The sequence below is a fragment of the Equus przewalskii genome, chromosome 20 (assembly GCF_037783145.1).
Source record: "Equus przewalskii isolate Varuska chromosome 20, EquPr2, whole genome shotgun sequence".
Classification (NCBI taxonomy): domain Eukaryota; kingdom Metazoa; phylum Chordata; class Mammalia; order Perissodactyla; family Equidae; genus Equus; species Equus przewalskii.
This window is the reverse complement of record NC_091850.1, coordinates 39,857,031-39,880,186: the sequence shown is the minus strand read 5'-3', so window position 1 is coordinate 39,880,186 and position 23,156 is coordinate 39,857,031. Positions and strand designations below refer to the sequence as shown.

At 34.9% G+C, this 23,156-nt stretch overlaps 1 protein-coding gene across 6 annotated transcripts in view; it reads right to left on the bottom strand.

Annotated features, from left to right (window-relative positions):
- The window catches only part of CDH12 (cadherin 12), a 936,971-nt gene that overhangs the window by 25,995 nt on the left and 887,820 nt on the right, over positions 1 to 23,156 (bottom strand). For all 6 annotated transcript variants that reach the window (XM_070587153.1, XM_070587154.1, XM_070587157.1 and 3 more), the window contains 2 exons: positions 19,628 to 19,881; positions 3,867 to 4,003 (listed from right to left, as the gene is read on the bottom strand). In XM_070587153.1, coding sequence (XP_070443254.1) covers positions 3,867 to 4,003; positions 19,628 to 19,881 — 391 coding nt within the window. The remainder of the gene's footprint in view (positions 1 to 3,866; positions 4,004 to 19,627; positions 19,882 to 23,156) is intronic.

The following is a 23,156-nucleotide window of genomic DNA, read 5'->3' as shown; positions in this document are numbered from 1 at the left end:
ACTAGGGAAGGCATTGCCCCCGAGGGTGGCCAGCATGTAGGAGATGACATAGTGTATGTAGACAGAATCTTTCAACATACAGGTAAATTATCAAAAAGGATCCTTCAGAACAAACTCTTTAGGAACTTTTGTTGCAGCTTGAGACTGATGTAGTAATACATACTTACTGGGTCTAGATGGAAATCTACCTAACTTCACCACTGTCATGCACATAATATTGTGCACACATTTCCCTATTCTCATATTTTGTCTCTGTATTTTATTTCTAAAATTCAAATTCATTATAGAATTTTCATAGGTAAGCAGTCTAACAAGATTAAATATAGATAGACAGATAGATAGACTTCAAGGCTAACAATAATTTTGATTCAATTATATGTACATTGCAAATGTATATATAATTTTTTACTATACTGTACCTTAATCTTGTATGTATATGTCAACCCCCTTGAGTAGTTTTACTACTGATTTATTTAAAATAAGTAGAGTGAAGCATAGAGAAGTGAGTAGTTATCCCTGTGGAATTATGTTTTTGGGTAAGATAGAGTCTAGGATTCCAATCTTAGCCTGGTCGTCATTCGCTGTGTGGCACAGGGCCACAAACAAAATGTCTCTGAGTTTCCATTTCCTCACTCCTAAATGTGGACGATAATACTCACCTTGACTTAATGTGAGTAAAACTATTAGAAGAGTTTAGTTTATTAGTTTATATTATTGCTTACTATTTGTCAATAAAATTAGTTACTTTCTTCTTATTTGATCTAAGAACATCATTTCATGGCTAACTATTTGGCTTACAGGCAGATGAACTCCTTCAGAAAATTCTATTACAAAATCTATTTCTTTCTGTTTAAATCCTTCATCACTTAATGACCACACACTGGTCAGTCATAACCTTTTTCAAGTCCCACCTGGAGGTTATATGAGAGTACATTTAAATCTGAAGTCCCTGGAATTCAGCATAATTTGCATAGTTATACCTTACCAAAATTCTCTATTTTGGTCAATTTCTAACTACTCCTAAACTTTAAAATGCTTAAGAACAGACTTCAGGTCAGTTTCTTTTTAACTCACAACAAATAGGGCTTTGCACACAAATAATATTCTATACAAGTTTATAAAAACAAATGTATGAATTTACTTTGTGCCTGAAGTATGGATAGTAACCTCAGAGTCTGATTTTTCTGTACATGTGAAGATGGTATCACTTGAATTACTTTGAAGAGACATTATGATAAAATAGCTCTATAGACCAAATACCCTTAAAAACTAATTGCTAAACAATTTAATCTCAACTTATAATGATACATTCACATTGAAAATTTTCCCCAAATATAGCACGTAGTAAGTCAATTCTCCAATTTTTGACCAGTTCCACAATGAATGAAAGCAATCCATTGCCATTTGGATAACCATATGACCAAGAAAAGATTTGTCTCTGGTATCATCTGTTTATTTTATAATTATATAAAATATATTTTAGGACTTTAATGCAGTTATTTTTAGTTATCTGTGCCTAATGATATTTGTTATAGTAACACAAAAACACAGAAAAAAAAATAGAAACATTTGCGTGTTGAAAGCTTCTGATAATTGAATGAAAAGAATTTTAGAGCTTTGGTCTCTTAAAATTCTCAAGATTAGTATCATAAAAACAGCCAAGCAGTAATGCATAAAAGAATTATTAGGAGTCTAATAGAATTATTTGGACCTACAACTACAGCAACACTGATTAATGACTGCTTTTTAATTAATTGGAAGTTGTTCATTGTACCATTTCATTTCACCTGAGAGTTTTTATAAAAGGGTCAGGGCCAAAACATATGCTGGCTCAATCTGCAATAAGGTATATTTACACCATTTTGTTCTTCTTGGCAGGGCAAGTGTGGACTATTTCTTTCTCAGTCATTCACCAGGATGATCATTTCCAGCTCAGCTGGCTCGTTTGATCAATGAAAACTGCCTTATGCATTAGAATATGAATAAAATTTACCTTTAAACTCTGTAAATTCAAGCAAAATAAAGCCCACAATAAGCTATTCTTACTGTTGAATCTTCAATGACCACGAAGTATGTGTTTAGTCTCTTTTTTTTCACACAAACATATAGTGTTGACTCCAGCAGTCTTCCTCAAGGGCTCTAAAATCCACACAGTGGTCTTTGAATAGGTACTGGAATAGACCAGGGGTAGATACTTTAGAAATATCACTTTGGCTTTACTCTTATATGGGGTATCTATGTGGATTGTGTGTCTAAGTCTCAGTTCTACATATGTTCCAGTAAGGACGAACATGACTTATGAGAACCTACACACTAGGGTTTCCTAATTTGGATTTAGGTAAAAACTACAGCAAAAGGGTTGGAGTGGCAGAGCCAGCATGTGCCCTAATCATATAGATAACTTAATAAATAGGGTTCCTTGAGTTTGAAAAAATCCAAGCTGTTGAGGATCAATGATCCTTGCTTCCATTGCAAGGGTGCATACTCTCCCTCCATTTTCCAAATGGTTGGTGCTCAAGGTTCTGGCTGGAGGTGCCAGACCTCCTACTAGAAGAGCCCTCATACCATGATGATGGTTTTGGTGGCCTAGTTAGCCACTAGGGAGAGAGATTTTCCAGAGCTACAATATAGGTCATGAATGAACTATCTGCAGACCTTTATCTTGAGTTAAGGTACGGGAGCCTACTATACCTACTCCAAAAAATACGCACATGTTCTGTGTGGGCATTAATAAGAAGGTTTAGGTTAAATTAGTTTTCTAATGAATAGTTTTTTATCATCGACGACAAACAAGGTAGAAGCTGCATGTTCTTTTGTGTTAGGCTTACCTTTAATAATCAGGATGACCTAAAAATAATGAAATCAGCTAAAGATGTCCTTAAGGCCTGGGAACAGATGTCTGACTATTCATGTTTGGAACCAGTTGTTGAAGATAAAACTGTTTCATATTTACACCCCACTGAGTTGAGATTGATCAAAAACCTCTCAACAGAAATAGTCACAGTTAGTTCTTCCCTGCATTGAAAGGTGAAATTAGCTGCCAAAGTGTACCAGATGCACCACATGAAATAAGAAGAAAACAAAATGAAAGATACTCAGAAGGGATTTCCCCAAATCGTTCAAGAGACCACAAACAGAAGGACTGGTAAGATGCACTTCTGTTACAAAAAACCATGTTAATAGCCAAATGTCATCACTCCCACACTAATCTCTTACCTTAGGAAGTTCCAATAATATTCTCTGTCTAGCCACACAAACAAGACCTATAATCACTCTCAGTCTAGAGGATTCTTTTCTGGACCAAGCATAAACCAACACAACGAATCATTCCTGACAATCCTATAGATTCTGAATGACTCCTTGAAGAATTGCACTTAAAACTCCTGTATATTCCACAGTGATATTCATGAAAAATTACCTTCTAACGAAAGGAGAGAGAAGGAAGAGGGATGACTTGAAAAATGCTCTCTTTGGTTTCAGAAAATATTTCAGAGTGGGTGATTTTAAGTGATAATTATTTCCTCCTGCCTAGTCTATGAAGCTCCCAATTATATATACAGGGATCCAGTGTGGAAGAAAAGTTGGAACTATGGTGGATTTTTGAGGGTACAGCGTGGAAAGGGATGAGGTCATACCACGAAATGTACTACTAGATATTCATGCAGTCCTGCAAACAGGGCTCAATGGCAACTGTCACAATTTTTCTGGACTTATGCTATGAGGGAAAGGAACAGGTTTCTGAATTTCCCCAGGAGACCACTCAGCTGACAGCCTAAAAATGAAAAACACCTCAGCAGGGACTCGTTTAAGAGTGTTAAATCCACAGAAATGCAGTATAACATTGATTCAGACCATGCCATACTTACTAACTTTACTCGCAATTATGGAGAAATTATACTGCGCAGTGCTTTCTCTGTCTAGTAATTCATTAGTGGCGATGGTTCCTTCAGTTCCATCTATTGTAAAGTAGCTGTCCCCATCACTCTTCCAATCTATGAAGTACCTGTATATAAAAAGAGTAGATGCAAATGTGCAATGATTACACATTAATCATAATGGCAGTCAGACTAACTTGACACAGTTCCTTATTTTCCTCCCTGTAGCTATTACCCACCTTGCAATAAAGAAGAGTGTAAATGACAGCTTCTTTATTGCAAAGTCAGTATGCTCAAGGGAAACTGGAAATAATGAAAGATTTAGTACTCCTGCTGTTCATATTATTTTAGGGTCTTGACACCTTGAAAGCTCAGCAGAGACTAAAATTCTAAAGCTGACCATGGGTTTCCTTAACCTGCTGAATATTAAAACTTTTTCAAGCAGTCAAAGATTCCTTAATGGTGGCTTTGGGAAAAGGTAGGGGTAGGGGAGGCATCTGGAATCAGCTACAACAGAACAGAGGTAGGTTAGGTCAGAACAGAGATAGAATCTTTGTTTCCATGGATAGAAAAAAACATATTATGGAAACTAAGGGAAATTTTTTAACTGACAATGTGGTAATTGTACAGAAATATTTCCCTCAAACACACATAAAAGGGCCATTGTTGTTTTATTACTCTATATATCAGGACAAGTTTCTAAAAAAATAGTGACCTTGGCTAATAATTTTTTTTATCTTCTTTATTAGCTAACCTTGATAACAACAAATGTTGCCGTCTTTAAGTAAAGCAGCTGGACTAAGAAATCCAAGAAAGTGAACTAAAAAACATGGCATTTATATAAATCTTTATGTAACAGTATACATAAAGAGTGCCATACGTAAAATTATTTTTCAAACGCATATTTTCAATTGTAATAATAATAGACGTTTTGAAATCTTACCATGTGCCAGACATTCTTCTAAATACTTACATATATCAACTTATTAAATTCCCACAAAAGTCCTAAAAGATAAGCATTATTAATCTCCCTATTTTACATATGAGGAAAGCAAGGCATAGAGACATTAAGGAATCTGCTCAAGTTCACATAGCTAGAAAGTTTTAGAGCTGATATTTGAACCAGGTCATCAATGTTTTCCATATAATTATCATTATATATAGCCTTATGAATTTTAAATAGAACACTTTATGTGAAAGGGCTCTGCTACTCAAAAGGCTCAACCCACAATATATTTATCACCATTATTCTGGCCTGAGAATCAAGGTGAGGTCATTACCAACAGTGGCTGAAAGCAGATGACATCATCGCGGTCAGCCCATCAAATCCCCAGGCCAAAGAAAGCGATCTGCTTGGTCATCATGAAAATTATTTAAGGCATATGTTTCAAAATAGTAAGTTATTATTTTGACAAACTGGTTATTTAAAACTGGGGCAGTTTACATATCATTTCAGTGCTAGATCAAAACTAGATTGCTTTATAGATGAGATTTGTAACTCATAACTCATCCACATTTGTTCGGAACTGATAGGATCAGAGTATGACCAATGCTGTTCATCTGCCTTCAATATTTCTGCTGTTGACTGAGCAGGGGTGGGGAGAGAAGGCATTGATGCCTCAGGATTTCAGTGTAGTGTCCTGTCTCATAGGAATGCTCTCAAAGTATAAATGATGTCAAGGCACATTTGAAAGTCATGGAGCATAGGATGCAATAAGCTTAATTCTCCCTATTGCAGAATCTCCTTTCCTGAGCAAAAAAAGCATTTTCTCACAATACCCCTTTTCAGCACCTTAATTCAACTTGGGCACATGCCTAATTTTAGAAGAAAATTGCTATTGAATCTCTTTATTGACTATAGCATTTATGGAAGTACTGTTGGAGTAAACTACTTGCGCTCAATTATATCATTTACTAAATATTTGTTGAGTGCCCACTATGCACTAGACACCGTACTAAGGTTGAGACATATAAAAATAGGTAAAGTGCAATGCCCACCAGTGAAGAGTCTAGTCAGGGAGACACATATAACAGGTGATGTCAATGCCTGCTAGAAGGACAGAGAAGACTCTAGAGGAGTGCAAAGTAGATGCTTAGTTCAAAACCTATTGGTTCAGACAAGGTGGGCGGTGTTCAGGGTGGTATGGCCACGGGCCATATATTTTCATTATGGAGGTGATTACATAGGTGTGTAAATGCAACAATACTCACCAAAGGGTACAATGAAAATGGGTGCATTTTACTATTTATAAATTATACCTCAATAAAATCAATTTAAAACAAGCAAAACCTCTTGGTTCAGGCAAATCGCCCTTCACATGTTGTTTGGCTGACACTAGAAGACTGTACAGGAATTATTCAGAAGAGTGAGGCAGACACAGTGAAGACAGGGGAAAGGTATTTCAGGAAGATACAATAGCAGCAGCAAAACCATGAAGTTTGTGTGGGGAACCTTAAGCTGTTGGGAATTATGGAAAAATATGTGAGTTACAGTAACACAAAAAAAGATAAGTGATTTAGACCAAGGAGGGCCTCAAATATTATAGTAAGGAGGTGAGACATGATCCTGTGGGTAATGAACACTATTGAGCGGGGGCAGTTAGGGTATGGATTAAAAGTTAATCACTTTTAAGGCATATGGTGGATGTATTTGAAAGGGACAAGGTTGTAAGCATTTCCTATACATCATAATCTTGCCAAGAGACCAAGAGAGTGACCAGGGCTGTAAAGAGAATCGATTCAAAGGATTGTGAGGTGTAGTTGAAATAAGTAGGGAAATGCAGGCTGAAGGAACAAGGATATAAGAACATGCTAGCTGCCTTGAATTTGATAGGGACACTTATGGGAAGCAGTTGCTAGATTTGCCTGTTTTGTTTCAGTGGAATGGAGATAGGATAGGAAAATCGATTCTATAGAAATTATGATATCAGACAAATATAACTAAGATAGTTAAATAGTTCTACTTCAAAGGAACATATTTAAGGTTTTAAGAAAGTCCTATTTAGGACAATTGACACTTTCTGGTTTGCTGAGGACTTTCTTACTTTTAGTTCTGAAAGTCCTGAGGCCTGGAAAACTCCCCAGTCTCAGACAAAACTGGGACCGTTGATCACCTTACTTCTGGTTAATACTTACAGCATGTGTTATAATTTACAAAGCTGATTCAAACAGAAATCTGTCTTCATACAATGAATCGCTACACACACAAAGGTCATCTTTAATTGTAACTTTAAGTTTTTCTGGTAACATGTTTAAAAATTCAAGAACTTAGACAATGCACACATAAAATAATGTATCTATCTCTTTGTTTTATGTTTCTGTATATCTATCAACCAAAATCCAATATGTTGCATGCAAGCTTAGTAAGCAAATTTCATGTATTTAAACGGTTCAGTCTAACACTGACATAAATCAACCACCACTGACATGCAATGAAATATAGCATAAAGAGCACTAATTTTTTGGACAGACAGAACTAGGGAGATAAGCTAATTCTTTTTCTCACCTTGTGCTGTCAGGTTATGAATCTTCCCTTCTAATACCTGTTCTCCTAGTCGTCTATAAAATGTGGAAAATAGTACTCACCTAACAGTGCAACAGTGGGTGTTGTTGTAAAGATGAAATGAGATAACATATATATGCCTCAGCAAAGAATCCTATGTGTGTGTGTGTGTATGTGTGTGTGTCTGTATCCCTTTCTTCCTCTGTCTTTTCGCATTATTGATTATTTTATATTACTTCTCAGATAAAAAAATCCTTCCTAACATACAAATGTATGCTTAGTTGTGGGACCAAGTTGTGACATATATAGCCTTCAACTTTAAAGTAGTTTAACTACAAAACTCCCACACAAAGCCCTGAAGTACAAACAGTGGATACACACAGCCAGGCCCTACTGCACAAAATGGCGCTCTTGTTTGACTCTCATTCACTATTTTCTGACATCTAGTTTTTACTTCCATCACCACGTGAGATTTGGTATCTCCCTTTCTTGGGATGTTAGACTCTCAGAAAGCTCACTGCTTTCTTCTGGAGTACTGCTGAAACTTGTTTGAATATTTCCTACTCCTGAGCATCTGTTGCCTCTTCCCACAGCTGGTCAGACTCCAAGATGGTAGGTCTAGTACCAGGTGCTGGCATTTTCCTCATGTCCTACCTTTATATGGTGACAGATCCCTGTGTCTGATAAACAATAAATATGAGACATCAACTAACATTTTCGACTATGATATTTTGCCCAATATAGCAATTAGGAGACATTTATAAGAAACGACCATCAGTGAACTGACAATGAAACCACTCCTACGTTTCCTGGACATTTTCAGAGGAGACATGATCCAGTTCTAAAATGTCTAGATCATTTTCAGGAGATACACCCCCTAGAGTGAACCATCATGTTTACTTTGGGTTTGCTACAGTCCACATCCAATATAAGGGTAGAATGATATTTTAATTGCAATTAATTGCAACAGTATAACATGAACTGTCTAATTTGACCTGACTCACCAGTTTAAATGAGCAAAACCCCTCAAATACATAATTTATTTGAGCCATCTTATGTTTACTTGATGAGTAGATGAGATTCAAATGAACAAAAGAGATGTTTGTGATCTATATATAATGAAACAAATCTACAGTTCCTACAAGGATGCAAAGTGACTGTTGTTAAGAAACCTGTTTTAACAATTGAATGGAAATCAAAAATTATAGCCTTAACCTAATCTGTGAAGGCCACTTAAAAGTGTACAATTTTATTACTTTTCTGTAAATGAGTTCTGAGAAATGCCTTAAAAAGTTTTATTCTCTTCATTAGGTAAGCATTCTCCTTAAAATCATTTCTTTTAATTTGCCTGATAACTTTGTCACAGTTAATATAAAAGCTAACTTTGACCCTGTCCCAATTCTCAAACACACTTTATAAAAAGTACTTGATGGTACAGAGTTACTTTAAAAGTACCACATCTCCTTCTTTAAGCAATAAACATGCAGGAGTAACGGTTTAGGCTAAGGTAGGAAATCCTCTTTTGTTAATGTACTAATAATAATAGATCAGAATCTCTTTATTCTTGTCTTCTCTTATTTGCTGTTTCTTTTTTAATTTTTTTTCTTGTGGCAGATAATTAAATGAAAGTAAACGTGGTTTGCTTTGTTTCCACAAACATTTATTGAGAATCTAAGCCACATACAGCAACACTTAGATTTTAATGGCCTCATCAACAATTACAATTAAATTTTTTTCTTAGGAATCCCAATATATTTCTCTCAAATTTTGTTAAATAGTAGTTGCTAATTTCCTACTAGCTCCTTTTTGGATTCTTTTAATCTAATCCTCCTCCTTATTCTTATTTTCCACTTAATAGAATTAAAAGTTAGACCTTAGATAACTTCTCTTGTTTAAGTGTTTGATGAGAAACTAAACACTTCATAAAATTATAATGAATTTATAAAGCCATAACTCTTCTGTCCTTGAATTTTCCATTTGGAGGTGTGTAATATGATTCAAATAGAGCTTTAAAGAAAGAGAAATACAACATCATCTACATATTATTAAAATTATGGTTGCTATATTTTTATTTCCCTCCAAGTTGCTTAAGCTTTCGTCACTTTTTAAAGTCATTTTTGAATAGTCACACATGGTGTTCTGACTGTGTACCCTTTTATGTATCTGGATGCCAACTTCTATCTGCCCCCAAAGCTTTTTACCCAAACTTTGGTTTATTCTTCAGAGACTTTGAAGCAGCTTGCTCTGATGGAAAGAAAGTAAAGTTTAGGCAAATATTGACTAAATTGGGATTCTGCACATAAGAGCTCCAATATTAAACACGGAGTCTCAGTTTTCTCATGTATTAAAAAATATGGACCCCAGTACTTGACTTAATAAGTAAAGAATATCATTATGCCTTTGTTCATGTTCTTCCCAAGAAGCCTTGCAAAATCCCTCTAGGCAGCTTTTATTCCTTCTTTCTTACAAAAATCTATCGTCTTACTTCTTCTATCTTATTTATCTATTTTAATTGGTGTTAGTCTCTCTCAATGAGAATAGCAAAATAATTGTATTTTGCTTTGTGGATTATACAGGAAGTTGCTTTAGAGCAGGAAGAATTTGTAACTGAATTTATTTTCTATCCATTATATCTTGTACTTGCATAGAGAGTTGAATTATTTTATGAAAACATCTGACTGTTCTTGTTAATAATGACCTGATCGCATTTCAAGCATACAGTCATTTATTTTATACTTTGAATATTCAATCATATTTATTCTGAAGTCTTTTTCAGATAGCTTGAACATCACTACTCCCTTGAACTGAATCAAACATCTATTTTTCCAGGTCACAGTTGGATTTCTTTACTCTCTCTAGTGGCCATGGTTAAATGGCTCTGAAAAAAGATGCCATTTCAACTAGAGTCATTTACCATTTGAGACCCAAATATAGACACATCATATTTGAAAGACGGATTTTATTTCTCTGGGTTTTTTTTTGATAACTAAGCTTGCAACTCCTCCTTGTGATTTGTCTGCTCTTTAGCTCATTTGCACTCTGAAAATTACTCACATTCTTTTAATTCATTAAATAGTCTGTGGCAGCTTATGAATTGGATCATGATCATTACAATATTTTCCAAGGAGGGGGTTTTGTATCTACTTACGATATATTTGAAGTAACTAATCTTTAAAAAATTAAAATAACACATTTCAAATAAGTGTGATAAAAGTGCTACTTTCTAAAATCAATTAAAGAAATTATAAAGAGAAGGGAAAGCGCTATGAAATTTGTACCTTACATAGGGTACTCCCTCAGTACTTCAAGATAAAGCAAAGAACAGGAACTTCTAGCAGGTAAAAGGTAAAGCCAAAAAGTTCAGGTCAGTAATGAACAATATATAGACTTCAATACTCCATCATTTTGAAGAGTTATGTGAAGCATAACAAAATAGCCTTAAAAATAGTTCACCATCCTAACTAATACCTGGACACTTAACTACTGAGATTTTCTGCAGTGTATCACCAGAATAATTTACAATTTGTTTAAAAATAAAACCAAATTCATCATTGGCTATCAAGATCCTATCCTTATAAAAATTAGAGCTATAGATCTTTATCACAAATCCATTGAATTTTGTCAGTAAATCATTATGTCTAAATCCTGTAAGAACTTCGTGATTGTCTAGAAAAATAAAAGGTACTGACTCTCAAGTAATAAGGTATTTCTGCATACATACTAAAAAAACTTGTTAATAAAACAACTGTATATTTTGGTTTTTCATTTCCAGCCTGATTAGCATGAATATTGTCATAGCTCAATTAAACACTTTTCAGATTTACAGTTGTTGTAAAGCTTAAATCAGGGAACCATATGTAAAGTGTTTAGAGTACTTTCGGGTATATAATGAAGTCCATAGTTATCATATTTTAAAGAATCAAATATTGTACATTTTTACTGACTTGTTTTGACTTTCTATCCATTTTGTTTATTAAGCTACTGAAAACTATGAAATTTTAATTATATTTTCAACAATCTTAGAATTCCAAAAGACTCAAAAAACTTAGATGAGTATCTCAATTAAACTTAAGTAGCAGAGCAATTAGTAGTTTGACTTTTAGGATCTGGCAGCTTTTTATGTTCAAATTCTTTCCCATCCTTACTGAAGGCATAATTAGATTTTCCTACACTTCAGTTTCTCCCTCTGTGAAAGAATATCAGCTGTGATGTTTGAACAAATCTTACCAAAGCGCTCAGCCCAAAGCCAGGCACAAATTAGTTATTACGATGTCACTATATGTTGACAGTTCATTGCCACCGAAGCAAATAAAAGTAAACTTGTCAATCCTTGTACATGTTCTTTGCAATAGCTCCTTTTATATATTGTCAATAAATTGGTCATTTGAGGGGAAAGCAAAATAATTTTATTCACAAAGGCATTTCTCGTTCTTCATATTGAGTTAAATTCTCTATCAACAACTTCTCAAATGAATTATTCATAATCATTCACTTGGTATAAACTTAGAGAGAATGACATTTTTTCCACTGCAAACAAAACAAGCAGGAGTACTAAAACAGGTGTTGACTCTCTTTAATATTGTCAACTACAGATATGATGCCATGGTAAGAGGGAGATTGTGATGGATGAATAATTTGATAAGAGCAAGCCCGAAGCTTATATATATTTAATTATTTCACTGAGGGGTAGCTTCTCCTGGGTTTCTGGGCAATGGCTACCCAGAGAGATCAAGAAGCAGTTACAGATATGCAAATCAAGTCACTGATAAATTATAAAACTCAGACTTAGCATTAAGAAGTCTGAAAATGAGGGTCACCGAAACTCAACTTTTCTCACTACCTTTGTTCACACAATTCCATTCCCTCCAATTAAAAGAGTTTCTCACCCTCTATTTCATCTCCTTAATCCCAGACTTTTAAGAATTCTTTGTATATTTTGAGGAAAAGTCCTTTATCAAATGTGTCTTTTGCAAATATATATTAAAATTCACATTGCGAATGCTAAAAGAAAGAGATAAGGTAAGCAGACCTCAAAAAGGATTAACTATTTTATCTTAATGAATATTTTATATAACCTTATGGATAAAATGTTTTCTCCCATTGCTATCTGAATTTTCAGTATTTTCTAAGAAAACAAGCCATAAAAATAAAATTATTTTGCTTTCTGCTAAACAATAAAAACTATAATACAAAAGAGTGACTAGAGTTACACAAAACAAGAAATCGGGCTCTACATAAGGAAGTATTTTTAAAGCTTTAAGAAAAAAATAATGTGTTAGTCTCTGTATCAGAAACTATCTTTCATGAATTAATTAATTCTAAGTGGCAATAACAACTGGCATTTAACTGCTAAGACTAAGTACCGCTAAAAGGTATATTCTTAGATCATTTGAAAGTATGTAGGGAACATAAGTGTATAAACAATCCAAAAATATGTTAAATGAAAAAATAGAGACATTAGGTATAAGTAGTAGACATAGAAACAAAAAGCAGATAGAATCTGATATTATGGACTATTTCAAAGAAGCTCAGGGAAAAAAATAAAAGGGAGTGCAGAATTTAAACACTGCAGTAATAGATGAATGTGTTAATATCTGGGGAGTTTTCCCTATTTGACTTTTTCACAACTGTCCTATACTTACTGTTTAGGATTCTCAAGAGAATTATTTTTCCAAAGTTGATTTTTGTATAAAGTCTACTTGCAAATGTACTGATGATACTGGCACAACATGAGCTTGACATAAAGGAAGCCATTTTGTAGAATGGGAGCCATATTGTAACTATGGATAATCTCTAAGTAATTAACCCAGCTGGACATATCTGGCTTGAACATAGGCTGGATAAAAAATAACTGAAGCATAAAGAAAACTGATGCATTGTGATTTATGATCCCTGCTTAGCTTTATACCTCTCAGTTATGAAGAGACAATAACTTTGTTCTTTTGATTTCTTTAGAAATGTAGTGACCCCCAGTCTACAGCACCAGATGGACAACATTTCTGAGCCTCTCCTCCAATGACCCCCAGAGAGAGATTCTATACTGGCATCCATCATCAATGACAGCTGAAAGGTCTGGTGTGGCATCCTTCAGTCTATGGTGCCAGATGGTCAACACTCCTGACTCTCTCCTCTATAGCCCACTAGCCCTATATAACTACTTAAAGATTCTATATTTGCCTTAAGACCGTTCTTTAGGACACTAGTCCACCATGTTCTGATTAGCTAGCTCTGCACTTAATAAAAGTCCTTTCTGTACCATCATCTTGCCTCTTGACAGATTGGTATTTGTCTTGGAGTGAGCAGATTGTGCCCTTTACAAGGTAACAGTGATAGCATTTAGCTTCCATTAGCTCCATTTAAGAAGCAAAGGAAGTGAGAAACCATTTTCCAAAAAAAAGCAAAAAGAAGAAAGAAAATATGCTCTTGACTGCATTGAGCTAAGATAGCAGAGATTAAGACCTCTATAGATCATATCCAAACACCCAGGTCTACAAACCCTTGAAAAGCAAAAAAAAATCTCTATATTTATATATCTAGGTCTAGATCTGGATCTGCTTACAACGAATACAAACGCAGACATACACGTACAAATACATTCCGCATTTCATTACTACATCGCATTATATATTAGGAGAAATATATTACATCAAGAGAATTTCAAAATTAATTTTGCATGTAGTACGTGAGAGAACAAGGAAATAGTCCCACCTCTCAGGTATCTTCTCATTTTGTGTATTTTGGGGAACGATGGTTAAAACAGTGACTACAAATTTATGCAATAAGCAAAAATGGTAAGTACAATGATAAAGTTCAATATGGTGTCTTTTGTGAATATGAAAGATGAAAAAGACAATATTGGGAGGGAGAAGGAGAAGTGAGTTAGAATAGCCAGTGAGTATACATGTGGTTTTGCCACCTAAGACGGCAGAAGTCTACGATGAAGGAGATGAAATAGAGGATGAGAAAATATTTTAATTGGAGGGAATGGAATTGTGAACAAAGGTAATGAGAAAAGTTGAGTTTTGGTGAACCTAATTTTCAGACTTCTTAATGCTAGGTCTGACTTTTATAATTTTTCAGTGACTTAATTTGCATATGTGTAATCTGTCCTGATCTCCTTGGGAAGCCATTGTTCAGAAACTCAACAGAAACCACCTCCAGTGAGACAATTGAGTATATATAAGCTTCAGACATGCTCTTATCAAGCTATTCAACTATCAAAATCTCTATCTTACAATAGAATTGTATCTGCAGTGACAATATTTAAAAAAGGCAACACCTTTACTAGTATACTCTGCTTATTTTGTTTGGACTGGAAAAAAATAACATTCTTAAAACTTAACAATACGAAAACAAATAATCTGATTAAAAAATGGGTCAAAGACTTCTTATCGAGGAAGATATAGAAACGGCAAACAGGCAGAAGAAAGATGCCCCATATCATAGGTTATCAGAGAAATGCAAATTAAAACAATTATAAGGTACCACTACAAACCTATGAGAATGTCCAAAATCTGGAACACTGACAACACCAAATGCTGGTGAGGATGTGGAACAACAGGAATGCTCATTCATTGCTGGTGGGAATGTATAATGGTACAGCCACTTTGGAAGACAGTTTGGCGACTTATTACAACTGTAAATGTACTCTTACCATATGAGCCAGCAATTGATCTCCTTGGTACTGACACAACGAGTTGAAAATGTATGTCCACGTAAAATCCTGTACATGGATGTGATTGCCAAAACTTGAAAGCAATCAAGGTGTCCTTGAGTAGGTGAATGGATACATCCAGACAACAGAATATTATTCAATAGTAAAAAAAAAAAAAAAAAAAAAAAAAAGAGCTATCAAGCCATGACAAGACATGTAGGAAGCTTTATGTATACAACTAAGAGAAAGATGTCAATATGAAAAGTCTACATACTGTATGATCCCAACTATATGACATTGTAGGAACAGTTAAACTGGCGGCTTTATTGGAGACAGTAAAAAGATAAATCGTTTCCACAGGTTGCTGCGGGGGAGGGATGAAGAGAGAGAGGATAGAGGAGTTTTGGGGCAGTGAAAATACTCTGTATGATATTATAATAATGGGTACATGTTTTTATACATTTGTTCAAACTTAGAGAATGTACAGTATCAAGAGTGAATCCTAAGGTAAACTACGGACTTGCTTAATAATATGTCAATGTAGATTCATCAATCGTAATGGATGTACCACTCTCGTGGGCAATGTTGATAATGGCAGAGGCTATGCTTGTGTATGGGCAGGGGTACCTGGAGAATCTTTGTACCTTCTCTCAATTTTTCTGTGAATCTAAACTGCTCTAAAAACATAAAATCTATTAAAAATTTTAAAAATTAAACATTGTATATCAATACCTCATTTAATCCTCACAAAAATTGTGCTAAATAAGTGAAAAATAGAAAATGGGCAATTTCTCAAATTTTTAACTTTTTACCATTTAATTTAATTAATATTTAAAATCAATTATACATGTTGCTATAGGACACCACTTGACAACCTGGGCCTCTCTTTCCTCTCACTCCCTAAATGTGGTTTGTAGTTGAGCTTAAGTTTTTACGTATATAATAAGATTCCTGATGTATGGGAAGAGCCCATAAAGAAAACCAGCTACTTTGATAGCTTGTTAACCCACAATGAAAAAATCAGTTACAATTGATTTCAGAAATTTTTCCAAAAATGTGGTGAACAGACCAGGTTTGAGACATTAGATAATTTTAAGCAGGGCACAGATAGACATTTATATTTTAACAACCAGTTATCAATTATTTTATTTATTTTTTCCCTGAGGAAGATCAGCCCTGAGCTAATATCTGCCGCCAGTCCTTCTCTTTCTGCTGAGGAAGACTGGCCCTGAGCTAACATCCATGCCCATCTTCCTCTACTTTATATGTGGGACACCGGCCACAGCTTGGCTTGCCAAGTGGTGCCATGTCTGCACCTGGGATCCGAACAGGCAAACCCTGGGCCACTGAAGTGGAACCTGTGAACTTAACCACTGAACCACCGGGCTGACCCCATAAAGACCCCATAAATTATTTTAAATATTACATCTACTCATGGTAATTAATAATGATTTTCTATTTATTAATCAATTTCACTACTTGATTTTAAGTGGTGGATTTTGGTTGGAAATATCATTAAACAAAACAAGGTAACATGAAAAATAAACTATTCCATTGTTTTATTATATACTGTAGTTTTGAATTTATACATGGAAGTTTATAGGCATAAAATAAATTTTACTTTATGTCATCAGTATCTTATCACCCAACACTTCGTACCTGGAGTGAGTTTAAAATCAGATTGTTCATTTTCTCAATTTATACACACAATTAACTTGATCAAACTTTATTTTAAAATTCATTCATAGAATAACTAAGATTTGTACATATTTGGAGCAAAAGAAAAATGCCACTTATTGAGGAAAATTATCCACTAAAATCTCTCTACAACTCAAATCACTCATATTCAAAACAAATACTAACTTCCAATGTAACTGAATAGTCACCTGTTTTAAATTTCATTTCTTAACTTAAGAGACTACTGTTGTGAAAATCCTCTACCTCACTAGTGGTTGTACACTCATTGCACTCATATTTGACTCACTTAGAAATAACTCCCATGAACCATACAATAAGAGGGTCAAAGGACATAGAGCACCAGAGGCGGGAATTCAGCGCATCTTAAGGGAAAGGCTAGAAAAGTAAAGGAAACAATAACTAGAAATGAAGCTCGGGGCAGGGGGACCAGCCATGGTACCTTTAGAGGCATCAAATCTAACTGAACTTTCTTCTAAGTTGTTTAAACCCTTTGTTAACGTCATTGCATTCTGGCTCTTTGCTGTGCTCAGTGATGATAAAATAACAATAATAATAAAATACCCAGTGGTATGAAATAACATAGTTCTAAATTAATACCTTGCACAATAACCCTATGAAAAGACAGTTAAGCAAAAGAAAAAAAAAAAAACACCCCCCAGGGCCTAGAGAAAAATGTCAAGCAATTTCACATTTGGATGCTTATTTTTCACAACATATTTTTACTATCACTCTTAAGTGAGCAAACATGTTTTCAGACCAAGAAAAGATGATTCACGGCACACATTCCTCAGCTGACATGATTCAAGCTTCTTGTTTACTCCAAGGACGTGGAAGTAAGACAACTTTCATGTTCTTTCAAAGCAGCTCCCTCTTTTGACAACCCCTCACGGGGATCAATTAGAACCACACGCGTCTACGGCTTTAGAGAGTAGGCTGCTCCCCATTAGAAGTAAAACTAGGGAAACTATTTTATTCACATAAAGAAGACTTGCCAGACATTAGTTCCTGTGACATTAAAAAACAAAGAAATAAAAAAACCAGGCCTGTAGCTGGAGAATTTCTTTAAAACGTAGACTTCCTTCATCCTTAAACCAGGGTCTTGACTCTTAACCATTTTTTGTATTTGAAAGTTTGTAACTCTCATCTTACACTACCAGGTGGCATTTTCTAAGTATGGCATTACAATCATATTTTTATTAATATTTTGACCTAATCACACTTCATCAGTCTTCAGAAATAGAACAGAGTAAATTAAACAACTTAGCGTATTCTCTAAGAAACCATTTCCACTATGTTCAGAAATTCTCAGTTATTGAACTGTGGGGAGTTTCAATCCATAGTTATTTACCTTTTTATTACTTTACAAGTTTCAATACTTCTTCTATAACTGTTTATATTCTTGAAATTACCTCTAAATCTACTCCCCAGGTATTTCCCACTTTCACAACTATCAACAGCACATCAGAGTCATCAGGAACAAGACTGATGAATGATGATAGGTTAATATATAACAACTGCTAATGTGGCAGATTCTTGACAATGCCCCTACAAACACTGGTAATAAATATAGTTTTCTGAAGCTTAACTGAAAGTGAACCATGTTCTAATACGGACATGGAGAACAACAGCTTGAAACCAATGAGTAAATTAGCCAGCATTCAACCCGACACACGGGTGCTCAGTAATTGCTATTTTTCTTCCCTTTCCCAAGACGAATGTACTTTTTTAGAGGTCTCTTGTGATCACAGACATACTTCAAGAAGGAAAATATTCAGGCCATTTTGGAGGATGCATTCAAATGAATACAGAGAGCAGGGCTTGCATACTCTCAAGCCATTTCCTGAGAGTTTTCTGTATCTATGAATGTGCTGAGACAGCTGATGAATGGTTGATCCATTATTTTTATTCATTCATTACCCTATGACATAAAATCTTATGAGATATGTGTGTACATTTTCCTGATGTCAATAAAGTAGCGGTTTGGCATTAAAATGTTTGCATTGATGTTCTCTTTCGTCTGGTTCAACTCTTTAGAAGTGCAAGATTCAGAACAAATCATGTTTATTTCTCTTTTATTTTTGGTTTCCCGGTAATTGTAGGCATTTGAGATCAGGGTTCATGTGTGGCAGGAAATTTAAACATACAGAAGGAGCAAAGTTGAATCAAAACAAGTCTCAAAATATGTTGCAGGATCAATGTAGAAGTGAGGACAAGAGAAATCCCATCACGTTTCAGTAGTGCATGTGGAATTTATGGGTTTGGGGGTGGTCAAGGTGAAGAGAGATTGTTTCTTAACTCCTTCTTACACTATTGATTACCGTGTTGACTCACTACCCAGCTGCCTCATGCCAACAGGAGCTCCTTGCAAAGTCTGGGCTTCGAGCGTTTCCATAATCCACCTCACCACAGGACTGCCTCTGACTGTGCTTCCATCAGCAGACATAAGTGTCGCAGGGAAAAAATGAACTACAAATTGCGAATGGTAAAACCATCTTTTTCAAACAGTAACTTGGGGTAAGGGGCAGAGATTCTAGAGTAATTGAAAAAAGTATTAAATGTCTGTTATGTTCCGGGCACCAAGAAAGTATCTTAATATCGTTAATCATGAGAATCATCCTTTGGGGTTATATTATTAAATTCTTTTTATAGATGAAAAATTGAGATTGGTTAGCTTGATTGGCACGTCCAACACCACACACTGCTAAACCCTGGGGCAGGGACTGATATCAGAGGTTTTGTTCAAATCCTGTGGGTTTTATTCTAAAACTCATCATGAAAAGTCCTTACGTTTTTCAAGCACCATATTCCAAAACTAAATCATTCATGCAATTTTAGACAGAGCAATTTTTTTTCTTTCTTTTTCTGACACACAGTAAAGAAAACATTTCTTTTTCTTACCTAACAGCACTACTGCCCACATCGAGGTCTTGCGCAGTGACGGCGCCAATGATGGTCCCAACCGGAGTGTCTTCGTAAACCTCCATGGTGTAGAGCGGCTTGCTGAAAACCGGCGGCTCGTCCACGTCCAGCACGCTGATCTTCACGGTGGCCGTGTCTTTAAAAGGGCCCGCAGACTGAAACCGGTGGTCAAGGTGAAGGTTGGAGGCTTCGACTTTAAAAGTGTAGGCCTTCTTTGTTTCAAAATCTAATGGCTGCGGCGAGGACAAATCAGAAGTGAGGAGATGGCAAAGACTGAGCATTGCTTCAGAGCATTTGCAAGTTAATACTAATTGCTTTGGTTTCAAAATTTCATTTTCCTTTATAATTAGTGGGTAAGGAAATATTTTAAGAATCACCTATGTGTAGAATATTTCGGGTAACTTATGAGGCTAATCAGTTGCATACATTTAGATGACATCTGTGGACACATACATCCTTAGGTAGTGTTCATTCATTTTATATGAGCAGTTAACACAGGGAGGACACATTTGAAGAGAAGCATTTTCTGCTCTTATACAATACTGACATCTAGTGGAGGTAAGCAGTAATTAAAATAAAACAAAATTGAAATAGGATGCTTGAAGATAGCTCTAGATTCCAGTTAAGATTTGGTGTAACAAAATATGTTTTTCTTGGACCACTTTTCTTTTCTTGACAATAATATCATTCTCTATGAAACACTTTTGAACATCTAGACCTTTTTGCTAACAGAAGACTGTATCAGGGTTTAAAAACATACACAGTGGTAATTATGAAGAGTTTTGGTCTTTTGTGTTCTCGGCACTGTATATGTAATTAGTAGGCACTGTACTGCATGGTCAGGACATTTTACCAATAATTAAGGCTTTGAACATATATTATCAAATTAAAGACAACTGAAACATAACATTTGGAAGTCATTTGTCAATAGTCACTGATTCTCTATTTTAACTTTACCACTACTTACATTCACTTTTATTCTGAATATTGGCTTTATGTTCTTAATAAACTGAAAATATTAGATTCTAGAAATATGATGTTGCTGAGGTGCTTTACTTAAATGAAAACGTTAAGGTCAACGGCTCTGATTTCTAATCCCCTGTGAAAAACTAAGACAACATGAAATGAACATTAACATAGTAATTTTTCTGAGACCTTTAAAAGTTTCTGTTTTCTAAATTAATTCCCTCTAGTATGACTCCATTGACTTACTAATTGCTGTGTCAACACAGATGTTTTTTGCCCAGTGCACCTGGGGAAATAAAGGAGGTGTATTTCTCTCTTTTAAGGACAATCTTGCTGTTTTATGCATTTTTGCTGAGGATGGAAAAAGAAAATTCGAAAAAATCACTGTGAAAGCCTCAAAAACTCACAATTCCATGGAGTTTATTATAGCAAATAGTAACACCTCTTGGATTTGACATTCTTTTTCACAGTAATTTTTTCATTCGGGAGGGTCTACATTTATTTTCCCTGTAATTATTCCCTTTATTTTATCTAATTCTCCAATTCTTATTCATGTATTTTTAATCTGTTTTCTACTCAATGCTTTATTTTACTTTATTTTTAGTTACTCCCATCATGATTATTTATATACAATATTGATTTTCTTCAATTTCCATCTCTTTCTTGTTAGCAATTTTGACTTATCTTAAAGCCAATAAAAATAAAGAATGGAGGGCTGGCCCTATGGCCTAGTGGTTAAGTTCAGAGCATTCCTCTTCAGCGGCCCTGGTTTGGTTCCCTGGTGCAGACCTACACGACTTGTCAGTGGCCATGTTGTGGCGGTGACTCACATAAAATAGAGGAAGATAGGGACAGATGCTAGCTCAGGGCAAATCTTCCTCAAGCAAAAAGAGGAAGATTGGCAACAGAGGTTAGCTCAGGGCAAATCTTACTCAGCAAAAACACATACATAAGAAGAAAGAAAGAGAAAGAAGTGTTTGATATTATGGCTGTTGATTATGTGAATAGAAATATAATATCTAGAAAAAGAGAGGAGATAGTCCCACAATGCTCTTATTTTGATCAGCCTATGGCTTGACCAGCATGTTTTGTTAAAAGAATTAAACTCAAAAAACACAACCAATTGCCAGAATAAGATAGCAAAACATTATTCAAACAAAAAATACAGAACTGCTACAATTACTGGAAATGTTTAGCCTGGAATGATAAAGATCAAAGCAAGACAGGACACACATTTTTAAATATTGAAGAGCTATCATGTTGAATATCAGTTAGGCTTATTCTGTTAGTCTCTTAGTAGAATTAACAATAATTTAAATTATTAAAATGGTAACTTTAGGTTAAAAAAAGGGAAGAAATCTCTAACAAGTTAAACTATTCAGAATTGAATTACTTAAAAAAATATCTATGGCCTACAAGGTGGTAAGGCCAGAGAGATGTCCTGGGAGGAGAGAAAGATGCAAAGACAAATAGAGCTTGCTCACTCTCTACATTCATCAGACTTAGAGATTAGTGAGAAGCATGCCATCTTGTTTAATGAATGGGTCTTTTGAAGAGATTCTAAGTCCCCTATCATTTGACGTGTTCATGAGAAATCAGATGCCTTAAGAGGAGTCTGAAAGATCAATGTATAATAAGATAGAAGGCTGCACTAGCTAATTCGAAAGGTATTTTGTTTTTGTAAACTCTAAATCCTCTACGAATGTTAAACAATATAATTTTTCTATCCTTGATCAACATGCCGCAACTGTCTGATGGACTTGACTCGCTACAAAGTCTATTTCAAGCCCAGAAATGAAGGGAAAATTCTGAAATCTTTTGTACATTGCTTTAGGACATCAGACATAGTCTATACCTTTTAAGAACTTCGAACTTATTACAGCAGGCAAATATTTGGCAGTCAGGGAGATTCAGAGTGAGATGAAAGAAACTTTCTGTCCATACAAATTTTTTTGCGACTGAAAACTTGTATCCTGCAGTGATCAAAGAACTGGAGGAAATTGTAAGAGAAATGCCATAATAATATCTAGATGGCCTTACTTCTTCATGAGCCTGCCCCTTAGGCAATGCCACTTTATAAAACTGAATAGCTCAGAAAGAGCAAAGAGAATCAATACTGATCTTCCTCTAGTTGACTTTATCCAACCCATCTGACTGACTACTCTCCACTTTTTGGGGTGAGAGGGTTCCCCCAAAATGAAATTCATTTAACTTTACAATCCACAAAAACTCTAATATTTGAAATAAGTGTAGAACAAAGATTTATTTTTTATTGTTAGAATTAATCATATTTCTTGACAGAAATTCATTATTATGAAGTTGAGATAATTTGGTTCATGCACAATAAATAGAAACCTTTGTGGCATTACTTGGGGCCCATTCGATTTTATGAACCTTTCTAGAAAAATAAGAAAATGATGGACTAAGAGAATTTGGTTGAGTAACCTCTTGCTCATAAGGGTATTTCAATAAAGGTAAGTTAGTGAGAAAAGAATTTTCAGGACACAATTCACATTGTAAGGAGTTTTACAGTAAAAAAAAA